The 26,060-nt window shown below is 31.5% G+C and overlaps 3 protein-coding genes across 3 annotated transcripts; all 3 read right to left on the reverse strand.

The window, feature by feature from the left end:
• Nucleotides 1-655: 655 nt before the first annotated feature.
• Nucleotides 656-8,205, reverse strand: LOC107916823 (protein decapping 5). The gene is made up of 8 exons (XM_016846200.2): nt 7,764-8,205; nt 6,587-6,687; nt 5,363-5,437; nt 3,645-4,667; nt 3,146-3,238; nt 1,850-2,020; nt 1,639-1,749; nt 656-1,205 (listed from the first exon to the last, which is right to left on the reverse strand). The coding sequence occupies exons 1-8, from the start codon at nt 7,915-7,917 to the stop codon at nt 1,059-1,061; spliced, it is 1,875 nt and encodes a 624-aa protein (XP_016701689.1). The 5' UTR covers nt 7,918-8,205; the 3' UTR covers nt 656-1,058.
• Nucleotides 8,206-13,435: 5,230 nt separating this feature from the next.
• LOC107916832 (PSME3-interacting protein) lies at nt 13,436-17,560 on the reverse strand. The gene is made up of 7 exons (XM_016846204.2): nt 17,380-17,560; nt 17,180-17,254; nt 17,015-17,072; nt 16,876-16,931; nt 16,519-16,581; nt 15,768-15,836; nt 13,436-13,791 (listed from the first exon to the last, which is right to left on the reverse strand). The coding sequence occupies exons 1-7, from the start codon at nt 17,434-17,436 to the stop codon at nt 13,558-13,560; spliced, it is 612 nt and encodes a 203-aa protein (XP_016701693.1). The 5' UTR covers nt 17,437-17,560; the 3' UTR covers nt 13,436-13,557.
• A 6,003-nt stretch (nt 17,561-23,563) lies between these two features.
• On the reverse strand, nt 23,564-24,253 carry LOC107908567 (E3 ubiquitin-protein ligase MPSR1). The gene is made up of 2 exons (XM_016835783.1): nt 24,006-24,253; nt 23,564-23,915 (listed from the first exon to the last, which is right to left on the reverse strand). The coding sequence occupies exons 1-2, from the start codon at nt 24,251-24,253 to the stop codon at nt 23,564-23,566; spliced, it is 600 nt and encodes a 199-aa protein (XP_016691272.1).
• Nucleotides 24,254-26,060: the final 1,807 nt, after the last annotated feature.

Below are 26,060 nucleotides of genomic sequence, written 5' to 3' on the forward strand. Positions count from 1 at the left end.
CTCATAAAAAAAGAAATATAGTAAATACTAATATTTTATTAAAAATTGAAAATTTTCGCAAATTTTATTTTTAAAGTTAAAATTTAACGAGAATTTTAGCCATTTAAGATTCCTCCTTCAAATCCTTAAATTTTTTAATATTTTTATTTTTATTTTTATTTTGCCAAACAGTAAAAAAGATAGCATCAAGATTCAAAGTTTCCGTCATCAAAGGCTGATTTAACATGTTTAAGGATTGAGATTTATTCTCATTTATCCTATGGTTGACATCATTTCAAGAAAATATTCATTGTAGTTGCCACCTTTCCATTCAATGAAAACTTCAAGTCTCTATACAAATGAATTTTCTTAGAAGTAACTTTTAAAGTATTTAATAAAAAAATATAGGACTGATTAAATCTTTGCTTGATTAGTATGAATATTATTGTCAATGCACGAGGACGTGACTTCAAGTACACTAAAATGCATTAAACCTCCTATTTATGAATTAAGGAGAGATCTATGAGTACTTTTAAACATTGTTTCAAATATAAAAAAGAACAGATGTGATCAAATTATTCAATAATAATAATAAAAGGATATATGTATAAATTAAATTAGACAGCCATGTGATCTTTTATGTTAAAACAGAAAAGAAAAAAAAAGGTAACTAAAGTAAACCAAACAACCAAATCTTGTCTTTTACTCCTTGGCTAGTGTATGTCCCAAAATATTCTTCCATAAAATTAGAAAAAAAAAGTTACAAAGCCAGGAAAATTAAAACTGAAATAGACCTAGTACAGAATAATGTTAAATAGACCAAATAAAAACACTGGGTTTGACATAACAAATGACCCTCACATTAACCAACCATTCAAAACCTAGCAGTGCAATGGAAATCCATTATCTGTCTTTTGGGATTGGTTTTATTTTATATAGTTCATTAGTCTGAATCCTAAAAGCAGCAACCCATTATAGGAGTACAATCGAAGGCCAATCTTTTAATTTGGTCTTGCAAATTCATACGTTCTTGGTAATAGTTTTGATCTTACTAATTGTACTCAATTCCCAGCTGCTAACTAGTTGGTACGATTTTCCGTGCCGTATCCCCTACCTCTTCCACCATAACCATAGCCTCTTCCGTAATAAGAACCTCTAGCTCGACCACCATGGAAAGGTCCCCGGCCACCTCTACCGCCACGATGCCTTGGGAAATCGCCAAAGGTCTATATAGGTATTGTAAGGAGAAAATTTTATCAAGAGATCATGTTGAAGAATCAAATGCATTATCATGTACTGTGCCAGAGATATATGCAAATGCATTACAAGCCTAGAAGCCTTAAACAAGTATGTTTTAACTGTTGTTACCTCTTTGGTCAAAGTCTAAATTCCAATTCCTCCTGTTAACTATGGTCAACAAAAGGAAAAGAAAATTTCCTTTTTTTCTACAATAATTCTTTAAAAGGAAAACGTATCTTAAACTTATTTTATATATACAGACACGTACACCAATCAAGTGCTTTTTTGCGTCTTGCACCTCTGGCAATATAAAAGATTCTAGTGCCTAGAGTAAGCAGTCATAAGGTTATTTTTACTCCATGCATACATAAAAACATTTAAATACTCCTATGATGTGAATAAAGCAATGGAATATAGTACCTCTGTATCCCTCCTCATTTGCTCTGAAAATCTAGTCCTCCCATTCCGTGACCCACCTCCAAGAGAATCACAGGACAAGGAATCAAAAAAGTCATCCTTGACATATACAGGCTGCAAAAGAAGAAAATAAATAAGGACCAAACGGAATTTGTGAACCAAATTATGGAAACTTGTTTGGCACCAACATGCATGTGCGCTGGCGAGCTCTTACCTTAACCTCAACTTGCGAGGATTCAACACTATCTTCATTTTGTAAATCATCAGCATCTTCCTTAGCTCGGCTACTTCTTCCAAGATGACCCCAAACTTCATCCTTGTTAAACTTCTCGTTCATTGCCGTGAAGTCAAATTCTTCTGTAAATTTGGTTGCCGAACGTGAAATCTGCAGTACCAAATGTTGACATTACTAACAAGCCACAGCCATTGGATTATAAAAGTCATGATCCTTATAAGTTCACCCATGTTTAGCAAAGTAATAACGAATGGAATAAAGCTTTTAAAGGGGCAGTTTGATAAGCAATAAGCCGTAGTTTTCATGTGTATTTTCCTATAGGGGGACTTAGTTGGTAATATCATTACCTTGAAGGGTGAAGTAAACCAAAATTGTTTTAAGACTTTGGACTTTTTTTTTCCTTTTCTTTATGTAATCTTGGAAATTTCTACCATAAGAAAATAAATATTATATGAATCATAAAACTCAAAATACTTAAAAAGTTACAATATCAATATCAGTCAATACCCACGGTGATACTACAGCAAGAGTACACCATTACATATCTTAAAAATCTTTTGACTGTTTGTTTTATCTCAACCTTTTAGAGTGAAAAAATCAAACTAAACCGACTGAAATAATACCGTGCAATCTGGAAAACAACATATTCTCACAAACACTAGAGGGGAACACAGAGATAGAAGTGTCAGACAAGCATATGCTCTCATGCATCACTTCCATATGTTTTAGACCATCCAAGCATATCAAACCAGATCCTTTTGGTGAATCTGGAATTTCATTTGACAAAAAAAAATTATGGTTTCATTGCAATCAATCTACTATAATTCTAACCCAGTCAAGTTCAATTTTTTTTGTAAAAGGGGCAAGGTTTATATGATGAAATAAGAAGGCAGGGCAATCAAGTTAAGGTATAGAGACGATGACTCTATCAATTTATTGATGTTTTGAAATATCTAAAGTTTGACTGAATTCCTGTGGGGTGGAGGGGTATTATAGGTCTGCTCACGCTAACTGTTATTTAGGAACAAATAGATGGAAATAAGTTTTTTATTATCCCAAAACTTCAGAACGTTTCAACTAGCTTCCCTGATATAGGGTGATATTCAAATTAAAACATTTTTTTAAGCATTGAGTGCTATTCCAGAAACTTTCTGAAACTCCCATTCAACGCATTTTTCCTTATAGACAAGAACTTGGCCAACTCACGCTCAGAATACTAGTATTGCCACCATATTTTAACAACAATCTGGCAATGCAAAGAAACAGAAAACGTACCTCATTTCCTCTTCCTCTTCCTCTTCCTCGTCCTCTTTCACGGCCACCTCTATAATTATGAAATTGATGAGCATGCATTGGAGCTCCATGTAGCTAGAAGGGTAGTGAAGACCCAACAGAATATACATCAAAAAGGGGGAAAAGTGCATGTCAGTGTATAACCATTTGAAACCAATATATCTATGTATAATTAAAAGTAAGCATCCTAAGTATTTAGAAGAATAAAGCAATAATAACCACTGGCCAAACTAGCTACAACTAAAGAAACCTGGTAATATAATCTCTCATCTGTCAGAAACAAGAGATAAATTGAGTGGCTAGTCAGCATGTGTAATCGATAATATATTACTCAAGGGAAAACATTTCTAATTTCAATGAATATATATTTATTAGGAACTTAGCCCATTGTTCGAGAGGGTCAGTAGGCTGAAATTCCTTTCAGGAATTTAGCAATATCAGTTTAGTGGCATCAAGTCACTTTGCAAAACAGAAACAATACCTTATGATCAGAGGGTGAAGGCGAAGGCAATATAGGTTCCTGTCCTTCTGTTTTTGATGGTTGTTGTGGTGCTTGTGCTAATAATGGTGGCACTGCTTGTGCTGACAATGATTGCGGTGCTTGTGCTAACACAGGTTGTGATGCTTTTGCAGGCACAGGTGCTAGTGCAGGGGCTGATGTTGTCAGTTCTGGAGATGACACATGAACAACTTCCACATCCTTCTGAGCTGTTTGTGAAGACATAGACAAAGATGCTGGGACCAGTCCTGGTTGTAAAAGCTGGCCTGGGGTTACTAACGAAGGAAGCATCCCATCATTTAAAACTGAACTTGTTGTCCCAATGGTGGAGGAAGCAGAATCAGGCATGCCTTTGAATGGCATTACAGGATCAGGAACTGTCTTAGTTTTTTCAGAAAAGGGCAACATGACAGCAGTTTTATCTAAAGCAGTATTTGATGGAGGTACCAGTGGCAAGCTACTACTTGGAGCTGCAGTAGGAAGAGTTAAAGAAGAAGCCCTATCTTGATTCAAACTAGTTAATGAGTCCGAAGCTAAATTAGAAGACTGTGCTGGAGGACCAGAAGATTGCAAATTCAGTGTGCCTGTACCAAAGGGTGGCAGCAAAAGGGGAGTGCTTTCAGGTAACTGAGAACCTGGCAAATTAGAAGCTGCAGCTGGTAAAGACGCATTCATGGCTGGATATTGCATAGGTTGCTGCATGGAAGATGGCATTGACAAGCCAGGTGGGGGTTGAAGCAAAGGTTGCTGCTGTGGAGGAAGACCATTTGCGGACCCATAGTAACCCTGCCAGTACATTGGTATGGAGAGCCCACTATTTGCGGTTGGAGCACCTGATGAACCCCATGGCCCTAAATTTGCACCAGGTTGATATAATGGAAGATTGCCTTGAAATGGTGGCCTCGTCAGTCCTATAGACGAAGTTTGGGAACCCATATCTTGCATAGATCCTGAACCAGAAGAAGGCAAGCTGGTGGATGCAATTGCTGATTGGGGATAGTGAGACTGCAGAAGAAAGGAATCCAACAAATGTCAGACAAGTTGACTAATACAGAAGTATCTAATTGAACCTTGAAATAATAAAATTGGATTCTCAAAATGCAAATTCAGAATGCTATCTGAAACTGAAAGTGACAGTAAAAAATAATCTCAGAGCTAGCCTCAAATTAATTTGATTACACATATCAATGCATCTTAGCAAAAGATAAAGACAACTTAAGCAAAATGATGGGAAGGATTGAGGAAAGGGAATTTAGAGGGAAATCAAGGAGAAGGGCAAAGAAACAAAGGAAATTGGAGAAATGAGAGAACTAGGAACAAAAACCAGTAAGAACCAATAGAAAGAACAAAATCTCATATCAATTTTCCAAATTCTCCACAAGTAATTGTTCAAAAAGACTAACAGAAATAACATTGGTGCACACAAGCTAAACTCTAAACCAAATTCAAATGCCTAGAATATCCTAAATACAAGAAAATGGAAACCATCGGGAAGAAAAAACAATGTATTTTGGCTCTTTCTTCACTAGAAAGTACAATACTAGCTATGAACTTCAGATGCAGAAGTATTTTAAATATCATTCCATATAAATTTGATCATAATACTCAAATCCAAGGTAATATTACTGGTTTAAAAAAAGAAAAAAGCTACTATGGTTGTACAATATAACAATAGATAAGAACCATTTTCTTTTCTCTACCTGTATAATAGCAGGATCATTGTGTATAGGTGCCGGAGTCTGAACTGGTGGTGGCGAAGATTTAACCTGCAAGTCCTGAAAGCCAAATGCACAACAAGAAAAATAAGACGATTACGGCACTAATACTGATAATAGGCATATATAATTTAGAAGAACAAGAAATTTTTTATCTTCACTGAAAGTATATGGCACCAAACCTGTAATCTAGCAAATGAGGAAACTAAATTAAACTGTTTTTAGTACAGGAAAATCTTTTTTTTTTTAACTCTTGTGCAGATAAATTTAAAACATTGCATTTAATGGTGTGAAATCTGAACTCTCGCCTAGTAGAACAACTACAACTTTCAATAACAATATATGCTTAGGCAGAAAAGATTAATTTTACTTATCCGGTCACTCATAAAAGGTCTACAAGTCAAGTATCAATAAATGGCGCACCAAAACCTTCTGCTGACCAGACTGAGCTCCAGGTACATATCAGTGACAATCCTAAGACATTCTTAGGCACTAATATACAACATTGTCCAAATTTCATGAACCTTGGCAAAATGAAAGCCAAAAGTTAATAATAATAATAATAACATAGTTTTAATCAATGCCATGGTGAAACCATACACTAATGGCTGTTGAGATATTATGTGTGCTACAATTAGGCAATACAGTATCAAAAGCCCAATTCTACCAAGAAATCTCCTCTTTCGAAAATAAAAATTAAAAAATGCTCAAAATTGTTGGTGTGATTGCATTGTGGCTATATAATACCATAGTGAATAGTTATACAAATATTATGAGAGATAAAATTTCATTTCATAAAGATTTTACAATAGTTTTGTTGAAATGAATTTAAAACACCAAGAAAAACTTGGAAAGTATTTTGGTATGGACCAAAAGAACCTTCTAACAAATTTACATGCAATAATAGGAGGGTGATCAAGCAATTAAACAATTATTGCATTTTTTTGGCCTCTTTTGGGCCTAGTCTAGATAGCAAATGAACAACTTATGACACCATAACTGAACCAAAAGAAGATATTTGCAATCAGAGAAAAGCCTTGCTACTCTACAGAAATTGAATGTTTCCTAAAAAACAGCCTTTTACGACCAACATTCAAATTCAAAGTCCGATTCTTTGTCCACGATCAATATCGAAAGCAAAACTTCATAATTGAAAAGGTAGATAACATCTCTATTAATGTGCATTAGTTCAAATAATATTTGGACTACCTTGATGTCACTTCCACGGAACAGTATATATTCATAAATTTTATCACTTGCTGGCACTTGTGGACCATCTTTTTTCCGCCCTTCAGTTCCAAATGACCTTACTGCAATGTTAAAGGAACAGAAGTTATTTAGAGGAAGGATATAGTCGCATCTTAAAACCACAAATATACAAGAATAGTCACTAAAACATAGACTAGGCCTTTCTTAACCACAAGCACAGCAATAACATTGGAAGCAGCAGACTCTCAGATTTGAAGCTCTAACAGCCATACTCTTCTCTAGCCTGAAAGAGGCAATATCATGTAGACGTTTACACCGAGCTCTATCATTTCATAACACATAAAATGCCTTTGTTTTTTTTGGAGGAGGAAATATTCTTTTTAGTGCAGCAATCTATGTAAATACTAATACCAAACTCTTTCAATTATCACTACCAATACTTAACCCTTCCACTTATTATTCACTTTTTTTTCAAGTAAATTCCCAACAAGCTTCAACGTTCTTTATACAATCATTAACTATTTTTACAAAACATAACAATTCAAAACCCCTTATTATGGCGAAATTGAGCAATGCCAACTTAATTGCAAATGCATAGTTGTGCAAAGAGAAGTATAATCCAAAATTCTTATGCATTATACAGATGTTATGTTAAAAATACAATAAATGCTGTGATATGTAGTAACTTTGTTGGCAGACAGCACTATTAATTATATTATCCACATTTTACAGGTCCTACAAATATAGATTTACACAAAATGTTTGAAAGTTCATCAGAAAACAAAAAATCAGCTATTTTTCCATATGTTGTCAGCTTTATAACAGTCCCTTTTTTTGGCATCTCTAAATCACCCACTTGATTTGACATTGCTTTCTACAGTCCAGACCTCTAGGTATATAGTCTAGTGACTTGCTTAACTAAAAACCAGTTGTTTAAACAGTCAACATGCATCTCACTTTAAAACCTTTTATTAATTACACCCAATGACCCAACAAACAACTTAAAGAATTTTTTTTTAAAAGAAAAAAGTAAAACTTTTCAAAGCATCCCAAAATCCATTTCACCTTAATGAAGAAAACCCACAAAGCAAAATCCACAATAGAGCTTAATTTTTTTTTTTAAAAAACCCCAAAAATAAAACCCAGAAAAGAAAAAAAAATTAAAATTTCATTTTACCATTTCTCAAGCCGATGCTGGATTCTTCAGTGTTGATATTAAACAGAACACCTTCATATCTGATTTCAGACTTGGACGTCAAGCTTATCAAGCTGCCTATGTATGAATCGGGAGAGCCAGCAGTTGAAGATCTGGAACTCTCGGTTGAGGCCATGCCCTTTTGAGATTTCTGCAGCAACAACGATGGGTTCTTTCGATGTCTCCTTCCTGTTTTCCTTTTCTTCTTTTATGGGTCTAAAGTGAAGGTAAAATTAAAGCAAATCTGAAAGAGAAAAATGGTGTAAACCGTGAAATGCTGTGAGTGCTAAGCGTGCAAGCCAACCTTTGAAGCTTTGTGCATTGTTCTATGTGGCCTGTGCTTTTTTAGGTGTTCGTATTGTAAAAGCCCAAAGGCCAAACAATTATATTGAATCTTAGTGGCTATAACCCTATAGTTAAGGGTGTGTTTGTGTTAAATTTATGTAGATTTAAAAATATTAATATTTTAAACTATATTTGTAAAAATAAAAAATATTTTTAATCATATAAAATATAAAATATATTATAATTAAATAAAATAATGTTTTGAATTTTTTATTTTATAATGGGATCACGAGTATTGAATTAATTATAATAAATTTTGAAACTCTTTATTATTGTACCTAATAAAATAATTTTTGAATTTTAAAAACTTGGATAAAAATGAAGTTTGTCCCTTAAACCCCTTTTCTAATGCATTTTAGTAGGAAGGGATGTATGTAAGTGTAATTTAGGTATAAACATATGAAAAGAACATTACGTTGGGATAAAATGGATTCAATTGCACCCCTCATTTCTCATTCAATATCTGTTAACACGTAAAGAACCTTTAAAATTTTAATGAAATAGGATGGTAGATCCTGAAATGATATATATCTAAGGGTGGTTTTTGATGGGCGATTGGGTGCGGTGCGGTGCGTTTAGTTTACTTTTTGTCTCACGCTACAGTATCTAATCTCACCGCCACCACTGTTTTTACACTAACCGCAGGTAAACGCACCGCCCATCCAAACTCACCCTAAGACAAAAATACGTAACATTATTCAACAACATATGGGGGGAGAGGATAAATTGGTATGGAAAGAAAATTGAAAAAGGAATATTTTCGATGAAATCGACCTACTGACTCCTATGGAGACAATGCCGAAATCTCGGACACACACACATATATATATATATGAACAAACAAATCAAAGAAGAATCCATGGAAAATTTTCATTAAATGTATTCTTACTAGAGATGAATTAAGGAAGAGGTTAATTATTCATTTTACCATATGCCCCCACGTGGGGCTATAAAAGTAAGGAAGTAAAGATTTGTGCTAGAAGAATCTCATTTGTTGGTCTGATGGTCAGGATGTTCACTGTCCCATATGTGGTCTAGGATTGAGTCATACTGGTCACGTTACTATTAGAGCTTTGCCCTCCTCTTATAATTCACAATGTAATAGGCCGATTTAGCCCGGGCTCATAAAAAAGTAATAAACCCAAAATAATAAAACAAAGTCCAAAATTATATCATTTGACCCGATCAGGATGGCCCATTACTTGAAAATGTTGAAGGTCTATCTACAAGCTTGATGCATATGGAAACATAATCTTAGAAGATATGATTTTGTAATATTAGAGATTTAATTTGTAGATACATTTTAATCTTAGCCGTTGATGTAATTAATCTGTACCGTTGGATTTGGGGAGGCTCAACTATAAATAGATACATCTCCCTTCATTGTAAAGGACGAAAGTGGGGAGTAATAATAATTCTTAAAAATATTTACTCAAATTTCTCTCTCTCTTGCGTTCTTATTTTGTTGATTTATGTATAATTTATTTATTGATTTGTATATTGTTGATTTCAAATCTCTTTTTCCCTTATTATTCATTTTCAAATTCATTATTTTCAAATTTGTTTACATTTTATTTTGCCTTATATTTTTTTTATTTTATACTCTTTGTTTTAAATTCATTGGTATTTTATTATTGATGCTATTTAATCATCTATTTGTTATTTTAGTTATTATTATTAAATTAATTATTTTAATATTATTAATACTATTATGTGGCATCATTAATCTTGTATCATTATTATTATTTATTATTATTGTTATTATTATTTTTATTTTTATATTCATGCGCATGCATACTTTTTATGTAATATATATATTGTTTTATATATAATATACGTATGCTTATATATATTTTATACATATGTTTTTGTTTTTATTTTACTTCCTAACTTTTATATACATATATATACTTTTATATTTAGTTTCAATTTTTTTTACTTTTGCATATATGTACATGTATGTATTTATATATTTTCTAATGAATATTTATATATATATATACACGCACATGTCTATATTTTTTATTTGCTTAAATACAAACTTATATTTTCAACACATATGTTATAATATATATATGTATATATATAAATTTCTTTATTTTCATAAATGCATTATATATTTTTTGTTATAAATTCTATAGTCCAAAATTTTATATGTAAACCCATGTGTATGTCTTCTATTCTTTATAATTTCATGTATATATTTTGTACCTTTTTTTCTCTTTATATTTTTTTGTTTATTTCCTTCATTTGCTTATTGATTTATGTTTTCATTTATATTTTGTTCATTTGATACTTTACATGTCGTTGTTTTTTTATGTACATTAATTTCGTTTATTTTTATGCCATTTGTTGTATTTATTATTATATTTTACACTTAATGTAGCATTACATCATTTTTTATTCGATTTTAAAATTTTCAAAATTGAGATAATACTCGTATTTAGGATTTTCAAGGAAATTGAGCCCTAACGTATTGGGTTCCAATTTTTTTCGTTAAATCTAAAAATCGAGAATTGCTCATTAATCAAAAAATAAAATGAAAAGCTTGTTGTCGGGAATTTAATATGTTGTATCCTAACGTATTGGATGTGACGTATTGATTTCTCGAGACAAAGATTTTTTAAAAAAATAATATCAAATGAAATATTTCAAGTTTAGGATTTTGAGAAATTGTGCCCTAACGTATTCGGTCGCGATTTCTTTATAAATCTTAAACAAATGAATATTCTTTTAAATTTTATTACACGAGTATTTTGGACTAATTCATTTTTGAGGAATTAGAATGTCGTGCCCTAACGCATTGGGTGTGACATTTTCTTTCTCCGAAGTGATAAGAGTCTTAATAAATAATGTTTTTTAAGTTTTTATTAAGGATCATATTTTTAAATTTTCAACATTAAGACACTAATTAATTAACTAGGTACCAAATTTGGGCGTTACGAGGGTGCTAATCCTTCCTCGTACGTAACCGACTCCCGAATCCATTTTTCTAAAACTCGTAGACTAAAGCTATTTTTTAGGTGATCCAATCACACCTCAATAAAAGATTGGTGGTAACTCCCAATTTTTATTTTTTTAAAGTCGACAACTAATTTTTATTTTTTTTCCAAAATAAAAGTTGGTTTCGACACAAAAAAAAAAGAATTGTATTAGAAGCGCTATTATTATCAACACATCTTTTAATTGGCCTTGATATGTATTTTTTAATACTTTCTTACGAGTTATGCAATGTGTAAAGAAAACCCTAAAAATTTAAACCTTTTAAGATCAAATGCTATATAAAGTTTTTATACTATGCATTTTTACACATTTAGTCCCTCTATGTAATTTGGTCATTTCTAGTTTTTTTACTATTTGAAATGTGTTTTCTTTTTTGAAATGTGTATTTTTAATCTCGGGATCAGTCATTTTCATTAATCTGTCAAATAATTCGACGTGACTTGTTTTTTAAAACATATTTCGACTAAAATCTAGTGGAATTATGAGGGATGTATTAAGTAAGTCTGATGATTGTATAGAATTTCGTTTCTGTTTTGGTCGGTTTTCTTGATTAATGAAGTTTATGCATTTTACCTATAAAAAAAATGCCAAGTGATATATTCCATATTACCACATGTTCTAAAAAATAGTAAAAAATTTACCTTTGAAATCACACATAACGAAAATTAGAGGAACAAATAAGTATAAAATTTTAATAGAAAGATTAAATTTGCAAAAAAGAAAAAAATGGTACAATGACCATTCATAAAATTTTACCTTTTTTTAATTAGCATGTTTGGGCAAACTGAGCTCCTTAACGTTTTTTTTTTTGAAAATAATACCATTAAAGGTAAAAAAAAATAATGGTTGAAAGTCGTAAACGGCGAAATAGAAAAAGTAAAAAAAAAATCAAGTTTTAAACCATATAATTATTTATAGTTTTGAACAAAATAAAATTTAAATATATTTTATAAATTTGATTTCATTAAAAAATTAAAATAAAAGATGTTAAAACTTAAAAATATTGATCATATACACAATTTAATGCAAGTATAACTGTCTGCAAATGACATATAAAGTTAGGAATTGACGAGTGGAATAGAATTTATGTTTGTATAAGTGGATAGACTTAGCCATATAATTTACATCCATTTTCCTCGTATAACCGAAAAATTATTTTATGGATTCTTCTCACTACATTATCTATGGTTTAGAGTTTAGGGTTTAAAGATTGAGTTCAAGGTTTGAGATTCAATTTCGAGGTTCGGAGTTCAATGTTTAAGATTCAAGGTAAAAAAATTACCAAAATTATGTGTCAATAACATGAAAAAAATTACTGAAATGCTATTAAATAATTGAGAAGGAACTATAGATGATGTAATGGGAATGACCTATAAAATAATTTCTCCATTTAATTAAGTTATTGAATGAAATTAATGATTTTAAAACTAATATTTTCATATAAATAGATTTATATGTACGCAATTGAGCTATATTTTACATGTATATAATACATATAATATTTAAAAAACATGTAATTTCAAAACAATACACTAAAACATAACAATATTGTATGTTTATCCATACGATCTTGACTACTTGATTAAAATAATAATTTGACAAAAGAGCAAATATTATTATCATTTATATATACTCTTAATAATACCCATGACTGAGTTGATGTCATTGATTAATCGGATACCAACTTGATTAAGAAATTATAAAAATATCCTTTCGAAATCAAAATAAATCATAATAGTGATGACGTTTTAATCTTTTTATTTTAACAAAAATAAAAAAACACATATATTAATATTTAAACCCACACCAATTGAATTAGTAAAAGCTTAAGTTTACTACTCAACTAAAGTTTTATTTTAATATTTTTTATACATTTTTTTTATATGCATGATTTATTATCTCCATCAGTTCATATCTATCTATATTATTAATAAAACTCTTGACTAAGTTAATATAACGAGTTAATTGGGTACTAACTCGATTAAAAAATTAAAAAAATGTCTTTTCATAATTAAAAAAATTCATATTAATCGAAAATATTTTAATTTTTTTACAACAAAAAACCAAGAAAATGTAAAGGCTCAATTCTCATACTCTATACTGTCATGACTTTGCATGCACAACTTACCATAAAACATATATGGTTATAATTATAATTAAAAAATGGAAAGGCTCAATTCTCATGCTCTATACTGTTTTGTTTTGGGGGGCCAAACTAAAAATGAAACTTCAGCTTATTTTGTTAAAAATAAGTGAACTTGAACCACCTTCCAATCAAGCTCCTATGTGATCTCAAACTTTCCTAATTAGAGACAAGTGGTTCATTCATTGTGTGCTTCAAAGGGCATGTGCCCACATAGGATAGAAACAAGATTCCATAAACTATATCAGTAATAGTAATTCCAGTAATATTGAAAATAAAATAATCCTAATCATCATCTTCACTTTCATCACTGTATGAAACAAGACCAGTCTTAGCAACATTAAGGGACTTATCGGGATCACTTTTAGGTGATTCCACATTATCAACATCAGGTGCCTTTGTTCCACTTATGAGTTTTTCCTCCGGCTCGGTTTTTGCCCTTTTTGCTTGTGGCTTCACTTTTATGAGCATACCTAGAGGCCGAGTGGCTGGATTCTTCTTCCCAACTGTTTTTTGTTCCTGCAAGCAGAAACAATAACCGTTTTTAAAAGCGGCAAAGTATGGCCGATAACTACTGGGCTTCACCAGGTCATCAATCAATCAAAGATGCAAAGGTTAGAAATCAACTTCATGTCGTAGGAAACAAAGGATGCAATCAATTAGATTATTCGTAATGTGGTACCTAAACGATACCATTTTTCTCAAATTGGCACCTAAACTTTTTTATGGTAAAAAAGTATATCTAAACTATTCTTCTGTTACTCATTTTACCCCAAAGCATTACATCAGTTAAAATTTTTTTTCAGCCAATGAGAAGTTGACACATTGTATGAACTTTTGGATTTCTTTTTTTACTTTTTTTATTTATTTTCTTTTACTCTATTCTTTTTCCTTTTTTTATTTATTCATTTATTTCCTTCTTCCCTTTTCCCTGTTTTGTTTCTTTCTTTCCCAATAATGTAATATTTCTTTCTTCTCTATCAAAGTACTCCTGAATCAAAATCCAACGGTAAGGTCGGACTTTTCAAGATTCAAAGTATGCAGATAAATAATAAAACTTCTAAAAAATGCTGCTCATTTATCAAAGATGCATTAAACTTGGTTTCTGGCATGATCCTTTCATTAAACCTAGCTAAAACATAACCGTCCTCCATAGAAATATGCAAAGACTTGAAGGCCTTTCAAGTCTTTCATCAATCTTGAAATATAATCACCAAGTTAGATTTCAAAAGCAAACCTAGAAAAAAAAATTGTACAATTTTGATTAGGGTATTTAGTTTTTGCAGGAAAAAGGGATTGGTTTTAGAGATCAATTTTATATTTATCTTTAATGATTGGAAGTTTTTTAGCCTTAATGCATGACAGACCAAATGATTCTCAGAAATTCAATATTTTAATTCATGTTAAGAGTAAACTAAGAACCGTCTGCATCATCTTCGCAGAAATTTTAATTAGTCAATACAAACTAGATTTAAACCTTCCTAATCCTTGCTATTTGCACATCTTTAGCCATCCATGATAAAAACGAAATTAAATTTTTTTTCTAAGAGATCATGAATAGAAAGATCAAACTGGAGTTTTCATGAACCTCCTTTTATTTTTTTTCCCTCCAAAATTTTTAAATAATTTGAAAGATTAGAATTCATTGAATTATTCCAGATCGTTAGTTGTCCTGGGCATGACTTGCATTAAAATATGAAACCCATTGGAAATCTTGGTAAAAAAAAAACCATTAACATCAAATCATTGAGGAAGAAGAAAGAAATGTGAAAAGAGAGAGAGAGAGAGAGAGAGAGAGAGAGAGAGAGAGAGAGAAGGAAGAAATATAAAAAAGTAAATAATTGAAAAATGAAAGAGAAAAAAATAAGATTTCTCTTAAAGTTTAATATGATGTGTCAGCTTCTCACTGGTTGAATTTTTTTTAGACGGATGTAATAGTTTGGGGTAAAATGAGTAACAGAAGAATAGTTTATGTACCACTTTTGACCAAAAAAAATTTTTAGGTACCAACTTCGGAAAAATGGTACAGTTGAAGTGCCACTTTATGAATTAAGCCATTAGATTACACGGAAATGGAACCTGAAAATACACCAAAACTAGGCTTAAAGGTCAAAAAAGCCCTTAGTAAAAAATGAAAATTTCATTGAGCCCTTAAAAAGAAGTACACCCTATTCAGTCCTTATTGACCAAAATGTCAGCATCCTTCTACGTGTCATTTCCTGATGGCTGTCGTCAGCCATGTCAGCAACATCAATGGTAAAACAGGTCAACTAACAGGTTTCGTTAATGGAAGGACCTAGTTGATTGTTTTTTGGTCATTAAGGACTCAGTAAGGTGTACTTTTTTTAAGGGCTCAATAAGGTGTACTTTTTTAAGGACCTAGTTGATTGATTTTTTTCATTTTTTTTCAGTCAATTCCTAAGCATAGTTAAGGTCCAAACCATAAAGTTCAAGAGATTAAGTGAAAGCATGTCAGTAATTGATTAGGAACCAACCTGGTTTGCAAGAACAGGTGGTGTTTCTTTTAGTTCAAGCACGACATTGGACTGTGCTGCAACAGCTGCCTGAAAAGAAAACAAACACTAGTGTCTAAGATGAAATAAAACGTAAGCAAACAACAAAGAAAATGGTTTTACAACTATCGATATGGCTAAGCTAAACGAGTAACACAGCTATCTGTATGCTGCCCAAGAAGATTTATCTAGCAAGACAATAGTTCCAGTGGTAATCCCACATATTGCTAAAGTAAAAGCTCTCTGAAAACTTGCATGACTCTTTGTAATTATCTGAAGAGTCAAGGCTACAACTTAGCACCTTAAATCAACAATACATGGCATAAATCATGAAAACAAATTTTAAATGACTATTCTCAATCAAATATTCAGTCTTTACTGATCTTCCAAATGGAAAACAACTAGTTGATGAATGCATGGTTCTTGAATCTAATGATCAAAAAGCAGATGCGGTTGCAGGATTTTTCGGTTGAATATTGGTGTGTTTGAACTAATAATAAACAACTGGGCCTTAAGAAACAAATATCACAATGATTCTTGTAACTTTATATATATATTGCAAATTGGCAGTTCTACCATTAAAATTAAGATACATAACTGAGAAATCAAAATAAAACAATGGCCGTCAAATTATCAAGGAAGAAGGAAAGGTTGATCAGCCGAGCGCAACAAGATACGGATAATTAAATTTTAATACTTTTTTCATAGTGAAAAATGTGAGATAGAAAATTACTTGGAAACTTCGCAACTGTTCAGCTTCCTCATCCGCCACTTGTCGTTCATATTCCCTTCTTGACTACATAAACAAGAAAAATATCAGAAATTGGAAAGCCTAACAAAAGAAGGGCACTCAGTTATTTAGGAATGGTAGCACCTAATAGAATATATATACATATGTGTGTGAGTGTGTGTGTATACACACATTATAAACCTCTAATAATTGGTGAAAGCATCAATTTTTTCAGCAATCAGAAAGAAGACACAATACAATCAGCAGGAGAAAAACAATCTGCAATCATTGCAAAAAAAGGGAACAATTCTTTTCTCTAATTTCAACAGCTTCCATGATATTTATTAAAGTAGTACTCACCATCTCCAATTTATCAAGAAACTCAGTTTCGTCTTCATCCAAAGCTTTGGGTGGCCCTGAAAATGAAGAAGTGTTTAAAACTTTAGCACTTAAATAAATACATTACAAAATAACAGCAATCTAAAAGTTAACCACTCACTATGTTTGAACCGTTCATTAAACTCTGCATCTTTCTTGTCTTTATTTTCCTTCAAAATCTGCATTAAAAGGATTAAAAAAAAAGAACGGTTCATCGTTTGAGCTTCATTGGCGAAAAAAAAGAGGAAAAAGAAAATAGCAAATTTATTAGGGTCAATAAAAAAACCTCGTACAGAGGCCTATCCCTCTGGGCAGTGCCATCTTCAATTCGTTCACCTCTAGTTCTTTTTGCTTCATCTAACTGCCATAATTATCCAACCCAGACAATAATCAACACTGAAGAAGGAGATTTTGATCATAACCGGGGAATGTAAAAAACTAGGGTTTAGCATTGGAGGGGCTGAGAGAGTGGTAAGATAAAACTACCTGTTGCTCGGAGACGAAGTTCACCAACTTAATTGAATGCGACGATTCGTCTTCCATTTTTCGAATTTCAGAGCACCAGCTCCAGACAAATTGAAATCACGGCACCTCCTAATTTAACTCTATTTGATCTGATTTTTCTTTTTGCTCCGAAAGCTTCGATAAGAGAATGGCGCATATATCTATTATGGTTAAAATATGTTGTTAGTCCTTATACTTTAACAAAATTTCATATTTAATCCCTGTCCTTAAAAAGTTAAAAATTAAGTCCTCCAACATTTTTATTTAAAATCCTAAGTATTCTTTATTAAAATTGGTTAGTTTGGAATTTTGATTAGGTTGTCCTTGTATGATATGTGATTGACAGAAAATAAAAATAATAAGTTGGCAAATTTTGGCAAATAAAAATGATATATGCTTGCAATCAATCTCTTTTTCTCAAACTGTACCTTTAAGTTTTATATTTGCATAAACTATCATTTACAGCTCCAACAAAAAATTACTAAATCTTAACAAAAGTTATCCAATAACATAGGAAATAAATGAAAGAATGAAAAGTTGATATCTAAGCCTAATTCGTTGGCATCTCGAACCGGCAAATAGGACAATAATGGCTCTGCTTCAGCCACTTCTCGATGCAATCGACATGAAAAGTATGAGAACAAGGCATCTGAGAAGCATAAAACCCAACCTCCAGCTCCTCCAAACATATTATGCAATCTTCTTCATCTCCAGCTTCTACTTTGACCATCTTACCATCTCCTTACCATGACTTTACCGAACAAACCATACCATAGTTACTGCTTTCAAACTCCAATGCCGATTCAGCCAAAGCTCTTCCCATCAAAACCCCGTCACTGTGAACAGAATCGTGTTCCACAATGGAAGCATGTATCAGTGATCGTAAGGGCAAGACTTCAGGAATAGTTCCTATGCTACGCATCCCACGTACAAAATTTTCATGAACGAAGTTATGATAAGCAAGGGAGGCCGTGTTGATTCGGAGCCTTCTAAACGTGTGAAACAGGTACTGGTTTTCCATAATGTCGAGCTCGAAACGAAAGGTTTCTCGTAAGGACGCACGGTTGGTGATGGTGGAGATGTCTGCTAAGCAATCATGGTGGACGGATAGGAGAACGAAGTCAATGGTTAATTCAATATTGACGAAAGCAACATCATGAGTTGTCTTCAAAAGTTTGCTGGTGAATGATATCATACTCGCATGGAGTTGAAGCCATTGAGAAAAACTTGAGAAACAAGAAAGCTTTAAGAAATCAGATTGTTTTGAACTTTCTAACTCTGGTAAGACTATTTTATAAGAGGACAAAGGCGGTTTAGAAGTATTGGATTAGGAAAAGGAGATCTCATTTGTAAATATAACATGTATTAATAACTCCTAATAAAGAATAACAACGTAATCCCCTAAATGCCCTCGCTGGAAAATTCCGAATTATGATTCCATGATATTAACGTAACCAAAGAAGGTTGAATTATAAAAGTGGAGAGATATTAACTTCAATAGTTTACTTCTGACTTGGTGTCCTTAGAGAGGTAATTTTAAGTTGTTTGAAAAGGATCTTTCTAAACAATGTAAGATTTGGTATTTTTGCTTATTTTGTGATGGTTGAAGAAGTTTGTACGTATCAATGATGCTTATTTTGTCAAGGAACTAACTAGACATCATCACTCTGATCGAGATGATGATAGGTCTCGAGTAGAAGCAGCTGGTGGCTATGTTGCTGATTGGGGTGGTGTATCACGTGGGCGATCTCCCGTTCTATTGGTGATGTATCATACAAAAGGTGATGTTCTAAATTGGAAGAGTCAGTCTCTGCATTGTGTTCATCTAGCTTCCCTCCATTTATCTTCTTCTTTGGCTATAGCCTCCTGAAAATTTTGTGACTACAATTCTTATGGCTTGGTTCAGGGTAAAATGTTCAAAGTAAAACTGAACTTGCTGGTCAAATCCACAGACGTCGTAGTAACCTTTTTGAAGGGAGGGAGTTATTTTATTCAGTGGATGGCTCCATGTTCATAAAAAAGTGTTTTATGATGCATATATTGGTTTCTTTGATGATTCTCATTTATATGTTAAAGCATGTGCATTGGCGTAGTCTAAAATTGAAAGTAGGTAGGTCCTTTAGGCTTGATCTCATGGTATTCTTTTCTTTTTCCCACTAGACATCTCCTTCCTGATGAAGCGTGTGTAGCAGCAGGTTCTGCTTTAATGTCATCTTATAGTTGTGATTGTATCCTGCACTACCCTGGCAGTTTGTTGTACCATTTTAGATCATATAGAATGGTTTGGTTTATTTAAGAAATAATTATTACAAGAAATGGGAAATATTCTGATTTGAGATATGCGAAGATTCATGTTTTGCCATCCATCATTTAAAGATTGTACTAACCTTTTATCAGTTATCCATGTCTGTGCTTTCTGCTTTAGTTTTACATTCTGTTTGTTTTTCCATTAAAAAGTTCTCATCTTGCCTGTTATAGTTGTGCTTGGGTCTTGCACCGCTCCATGTGAGGGCATGTAAAGAAAGGAGCCCTACCCAGTGGCCAGTACCCACTTCCCTGGCAAATTGTGTACTCCTTTTTCTTTTTCTTTTTTTTTGTGAAAGCAGTTCTGTTTTCAAGGATCAATGGCGGTGTAATGGAAAAGTAGCTATTATTATTAACTTCGATTTCGACTAAGAATTAGTAACCTATGATCCTCTTACTAATAAATAACAATATTGACTCTTTTTTTAAAAGGAATTATATCGTGAATTGGAATTTTTAATTAAGGTTGAAGCATCACTTTTATTAATATTTAATTTTTTATCAAGTAATTCTTTTATGGGTAAATTATTAAAATAGTCATTTTCGTTTATCTCATGTTACATTTTTAGTCATTTATGTTTGAAATGTTGCGTTTTAGTCACTTATGCTGACGTGTTGTAACATTTTAGTTATTAAGCTATTAATTGCAGTTAACGGTGTAATGGTAAGCTGATTTAACACATTAAATCATCATTTCAAACAAAAATTTTTGGTTAAATTATACAATTGATCCCCTTATTTTTTCATTTTGAGCAATTTAATTTTTTTTCTTTCATGTTCTTTTAACTTTCCTTTTTTTTTTCTCTCTTTTGCTTCTCTTTTAATGTAGTTTTTCTATGTTTTCCATTTGTTAAAACTAAAGGGGAAGAAGAAAAGGAAATTAAAGAAAAAAAGAAAAAAATAAATTGTTCAAAAAAATAAAAGTATAGGGACTAATTTTAACAAATGAAAATATAGAAAAATTACGTTAAAAGACGAAGAAGGGAGGAAAACAAAGCTAGAAGTAGAAGAGAATAAAAAGAAAAAGAAAAAAAAATTAAAAGAACATAAAGAAAATAATTAAATTGTTCAAAACGAAAAAATATGAGGACCAATTGTATAATTTAACCTAAAATATTTGTTTGAAATGATGATTTAACGTGCCACGTCAGCTTACCATTACACCTTTAACGGAAATTAAAGGATCAGTGACTAAAATGTAATCTGAGGTAAACAAAAGTGACTATGTTAATAGTTTACCCTTCTTTTTTTAAATTTCACTATTATAAATATAGTATACATACAAATACAATATAATTATAATTATAATTATATGCTCAAATTATTACAATTAAAAATTAAACTAATATAAAGCACCACGGATGAAAAATTTAAAAAGAAACTAATGAAATCCATCCATAGAATACGCAAATGTTAACATTGAAAACCATCCATAGCATACACAAATGTTAACATTGAAGACCACACACTATATCGCGAATAAAGGGAATCCAATCTACATTCTCTAAGATCCAATGTCTTTGTCTTAGATAGAAATGTCAATGACTCATTCGCTTAAATGTTACATTTTTTAACGTTGTTTGTAAAGTCTAAAAATTTTGTTAGTTGGGGAAAAACCAAATTTTATTTTAAGGGATCGAAATTAAGTTATAAATTTTAGGGATTAAAGTATAATTTTAATTATTATATTAATTTATTGGTTCAAAATTTTTAAAAGAAATAAATTGAAATTTTATCACATTAGGGGGTTAGAATGCAATTCAGTTAACATATAATTTTATATTTTAATGGAATTAATATGAAATCCCTACCGTTTTTAGGGCCAATGCCTCTATTTATCTTTTGGTATTGTCCCTATATACTAATAGTGTATCAAATAATTTAGGGTTACATTATTAGTGATTTTTTTCTACTACATGAACAAAGTTGCAAGACACTTATCTGTATGGTAAAAAAAAATTGATAAAAATATAAAAATTAGTATTAAGAAAAATAGACATGTGGTAGTATTTTATATGAATTGCAAGTTAAAATATTTCACCTGCAATATATCAAATACTAACATTTGTATCATTCATTTAATTTTGGTTTGATTTAAAAAAAACTATAATATTATTGATCTATATAATCTATATATAATAATTTGTGGGAGATGCATAAATTTTATGCACCATTAGTGAATAAAAATATGAGGAGGACTTATAAATAAATATTAATAACTTTCTTTAAACATAATTAAAAATTAAAAATTTATATAACTTTTTTATTCACCATTAGTGAATAAAAAAATCAATTAAGCCCTTTTAAAATTTATTAAAAAATTTTATAAACAAAATTTATTAAAAAGATTTTAAAATTTTAAAATTATAAAAATTTTATTAAAAAATAACAATACCCACCCATTAAAATCTAATGGTTTTAAGATTTTAAAAAAAATGATCCCACTCTTTTATCGAGCCAGTATTGTTATTTTTTAATAAAAATTTGAACATTTAAAATTTTTATAACATTTTTATGAATTTTGTTTATATTTTGTTTATGATTTTTTAATAATTTTTAAAATTTAAAACCACTTAATTATTTTTTTTAATTTGTTACATTTTGACTCTTTAGCCTTATTAGGTTCTTTAAAAAAAATTCTAATTAACTTCCAATAACCAAATGCAATCAATAATGTTTAAATTTGAAGCAAATGTAATTAGCATTTATTTATCTTAACCAAACGTAATTTTCATACTATCTTCATTAATCTTCAGACTTGGTTTATGAAAATAAAGTTTCGAAACTGCATTGTCCAATACAACTAAAAATCAGCTCATTACAATATCAATACGTGCCGGTACCAAGAGAAAAGGATATGTTTATCAGTACAATACTTAGTACATTGTTTTGGACCCAGAGTAAATCAAGAAAGAAAAAAAAATCCTTTATTTTTTTTTATGAATATTGGAATTTGAAAATTCTTAATCTTATTTTTAAAACAAAAATACAATCATGTCACATCAAATTAAACTTGAATTTGAGGATTTGGATTTCCAAAACTTTTACCCAAATCTTAGATTCCAAAACCGCTATTAATGAATTCTTATTCTAAGTTTTTTTTGGAACTATTTGCAGCCATTATTTATCTCAATCATACATAGCAATGCCATCCTAGAGGAGGAATAATTGTTCTAATAAAGGAATATCTTACATAGAATGTGTTGCTTTCTTTAATTATTTACAAAGGTGGTTCGAATGACTTGTTGGTGACAAATTATTTATAATCTAACATAGTACTGTTGCTTTGTTAATCTGGGTGAAAATAAAGCCAATAAAATGGTTAAAATCTATTGGAACATGAAATAAAAGAAGTGGATCATGTGCTTCAATATTTGTTTCATTTAGCAAGAGAGAAAGTCTTTGGCAAGCTTCTATTAATTGATTTAATCTTAAAGGCCATAACAAAATTTGTCAGCGGGAAGCTGTACCTATTTAATCAGCGAAGCCTCTTGGTATAAATGTACCAAGAAACCTTTAACATAAGAAAGGGAATGTCAGTTGGGGGCTTACTGCACTATTTTCGCAGATGTTCAAGGGACAATGCACACATCACCATGTTGGGTTTCTTATTATATCATTGTAGAAGGCATCATATTTGGTTTTCTTTTACAATATCTGGTTTCGTTCTTGTTACTACTTTTTTTTCAAACGTTTGCAGATATTGTAATGCTTGCAATCAATCTCTTTTTCTCAATCTGTACCTTTAAGTTTTATATTTGCATAAACTATCATCTACAGCTCCAACAAATGACTAAATCTTAACAAAAGTTATCCAATAACACAGGAAATAAATGAAAGAATGAAAAGTTGATATCTAAGCCTAATTCGTTGGCATCTCGAACCGGCAAAAAGGACAATAATGGCTCTGCTTCAGCCAGTTTTCGATGCAATCCCCATGAAAAGTATGAGAACAAGGCATCCGAGAAGCATAAAACCCAACTTCGAGCTCCTCCAAGCATATCATGCAATCTTCTTGGTCTCCATCTTCTACTCTTACCATCCTTACCATCTCCTTAACCAATGACTCTTTAGCCGGAACCATACCATAGTTACTGCTTTCAAACTCCAATGCCGATTCAGCCAAAGCTCTTCCCATCGAAACCCCGTCACTGTCCACAATGGAGACGTGTATTACTGATCGTAAGGGCAAGACTTCCCGATTAGTTCCTATGCTACGCATCCAACGTACAAAGATTTCATTAACGAAGTTGTGATAAGCAAGGGAGGCCGTGTTGATTCAGAGTCTTCTAAACGTGGGAAACAGAGCTTGGTCAAGCAGGTACTGGTTTTCCAGAATGTCGAGCTCGAAACGAAAGGTTTCTCGTAAGGACGTATGGTTGGTGCTGGTGGAGATGTCTGCCAAGAAATCATGGTGGACGGGTATGAAAACAAAGTCAATGGTTAATTCAATATTGATGAACTGGGAAGCAATATCATGAGATTGCGAGATGATGTTGTCTTCGAAAGTATGCTGCTGAAAGATATCATACTCGTATGGGGTTGAAGCCATTAAGAAAAACTTCAGAAACAAGAGAGCTTTAAAGCAACCAGACTAAGTTTAAACTTGAGAAGAAAGAAAGCTTTAAGAAATCAGATAAGTTTCTAGTTCTCGTAATACTATTTTATAAGACGTCAGTGGCGGTTTAAAAGTATTGGATTAGAAAGAGGAAATCTCATTTGTTAAAGGGCTATATTATAAATATTCCAATTGTTGTAATAGAATTTATAAGTGGAATGGACTCCGATTTCCACTTGTAGCTTTAGGAATTCGAGGATTACTTCATACATACTCCATGCTATGCTACGAATTGTCGATCCCTAAAACCAGTAGAATCTTGTTAGCTTGGACGACAGAAATTTTTGGAACTACAGTTGAGCTTCAATTCCATGGCTGCCTTTGCATTTCCCTACACACTCTCTCTCACAAAACCTTCCATTTCAAAGTCCTTAACTACCCCTCACCATGTAAAGCTTCTGGTTTCACCTACGACCAGGAAAAACACTTCAAACACTTGCAGCTGCAGTGCCCAAAATACCCGTTGTGCTCCTTCAAATTCCCCACTATAAGTAAAATAATTATGCTGAAATGATTACAATTAAGAATTAAACTAGTATAAAGTACCGCGGATGAAAATTTTGAAAACAACCTAATGGAACTCATTTATAGCATATACACTTATTAAGATTGAAGACCACATATTACATTGCAGATAAAGGGGATCGAATCTACATGTTCAAAGATTCAAGATCTTTGCCTTAGATAAAAATGCCAAAGACTCATTGGTTTAAGTGTTATCCTTTTTGACGTTGTTTGTGAAGTCAAAATCAAATTTGGCCTTTCCCCAACTACCAAAATTTGTAGAGGAATCGAAATTAAGTTGTAAGTTTTAAGGGATTAAAGTATAATTTTAATAACTATATTAATTTATTGTTTCATAATTTTTAAAGAAAATAAATTGAAGTTTTATCACATTAGGGGTTTAGAATGCAATTCAACTATCATATTTGCTTATAATTTCATAATCTTTAATGAAAATGAAATCCCTACCATTTTTAGGGGCAAGCCTCTATTTATATCTTGGCATTGTTCTTATATATTAATAGTGTATCAAATAATTTAAGATTACATTATCAGTGAAAATTTTCTACTATTTATCTATAGTCTATAATAATTTGTGGGAGAATATTTGATGTACTGTTGGTGCATAAATCCTGTGCACCATTAGTGAATAAAAATATGAGGAGGACTTATAAATAAATATTAATAAATTTCTTTAAACATAATTAAATAATAATTAATTATAAAGAAACCCTACAACCTAAACACGAGATCTTAAACAAAATAACTCCTATGTAATGTTGATTGTAAAGGTTTTAGTAACAAGTTAAAAAAAATTAATTAAGTCCTTTTAAAATTTAAAAATTATAAACAAAAATTATTTTAAAAAATTATAAAATTATAAAATTTTATTAAAAAATAACAAAGCCGACTCATCAAAATCTAATGGTTATAAGATTTTTTAAAAATTGACCCGTTTGCCGGTTGGCACGAATATTTCGTCTGTCACTTTTGACACGTTTTCTTTCGGTGGGATTATTGTTTTGGTGTTCCAGAAGCTTTCGTCTAGTTATGGAGGAGGATCTTGCAAATCTCCACATAATTGACGATGAGGAGGATGCTTTCAAGGAAGCAGCGGCCGTTGTGGAAGAAGATTACAAGTTTTGTGTGGTGGGAAGATGCTTAACTGACAATGTGGTTCATTTTCCTTCACTGTGAAATACGATTGCTAATTTGTGGCATCCAATAGGAGAGATTT

This window comes from Gossypium hirsutum, chromosome D08 (genome assembly GCF_007990345.1).
Source record: "Gossypium hirsutum isolate 1008001.06 chromosome D08, Gossypium_hirsutum_v2.1, whole genome shotgun sequence".
NCBI lineage: Eukaryota > Viridiplantae > Streptophyta > Magnoliopsida > Malvales > Malvaceae > Gossypium > Gossypium hirsutum.

What these genes read in the sequence shown, in the direction of transcription:
- LOC107916832 (XM_016846204.2), bottom strand. Translation starts at nt 17,436, where the DNA reads ATGGAAGACGAATCGTCGCATTCAATTAAGTTGGTGAACTTCGTCTCC. An exon ending in GGGATAGGCCTCTGTACGAG is followed by an intron (nt 17,073 to 17,179) that starts GTTTTTTTATTG and finishes CTTTTAATGCAG; the next exon opens with ATTTTGAAGGAAAATAAAGA. An exon ending in AACAGTTGCGAAGTTTCCAA is followed by an intron (nt 15,837 to 16,518) that starts GTAATTTTCTAT and finishes TTTTCTTTTCAG; the next exon opens with GCAGCTGTTGCAGCACAGTC.
- LOC107908567 (XM_016835783.1), bottom strand. Translation starts at nt 24,253, where the DNA reads ATGGCTTCAACCCCATACGAGTATGATATCTTTCAGCAGCATACTTTC. An exon ending in TACCTGCTTGACCAAGCTCT is followed by an intron (nt 23,916 to 24,005) that starts GTTTCCCACGTT and finishes TTGGATGCGTAG; the next exon opens with CATAGGAACTAATCGGGAAG.
- LOC107916823 (XM_016846200.2), bottom strand. Translation starts at nt 7,917, where the DNA reads ATGGCCTCAACCGAGAGTTCCAGATCTTCAACTGCTGGCTCTCCCGAT. An exon ending in TCCGTGGAAGTGACATCAAG is followed by an intron (nt 5,438 to 6,586) that starts GTAGTCCAAATA and finishes TTTGGCTTTCAG; the next exon opens with GACTTGCAGGTTAAATCTTC. An exon ending in AAATGAGGAGGGATACAGAG is followed by an intron (nt 1,206 to 1,638) that starts GTACTATATTCC and finishes ATACCTATATAG; the next exon opens with ACCTTTGGCGATTTCCCAAG.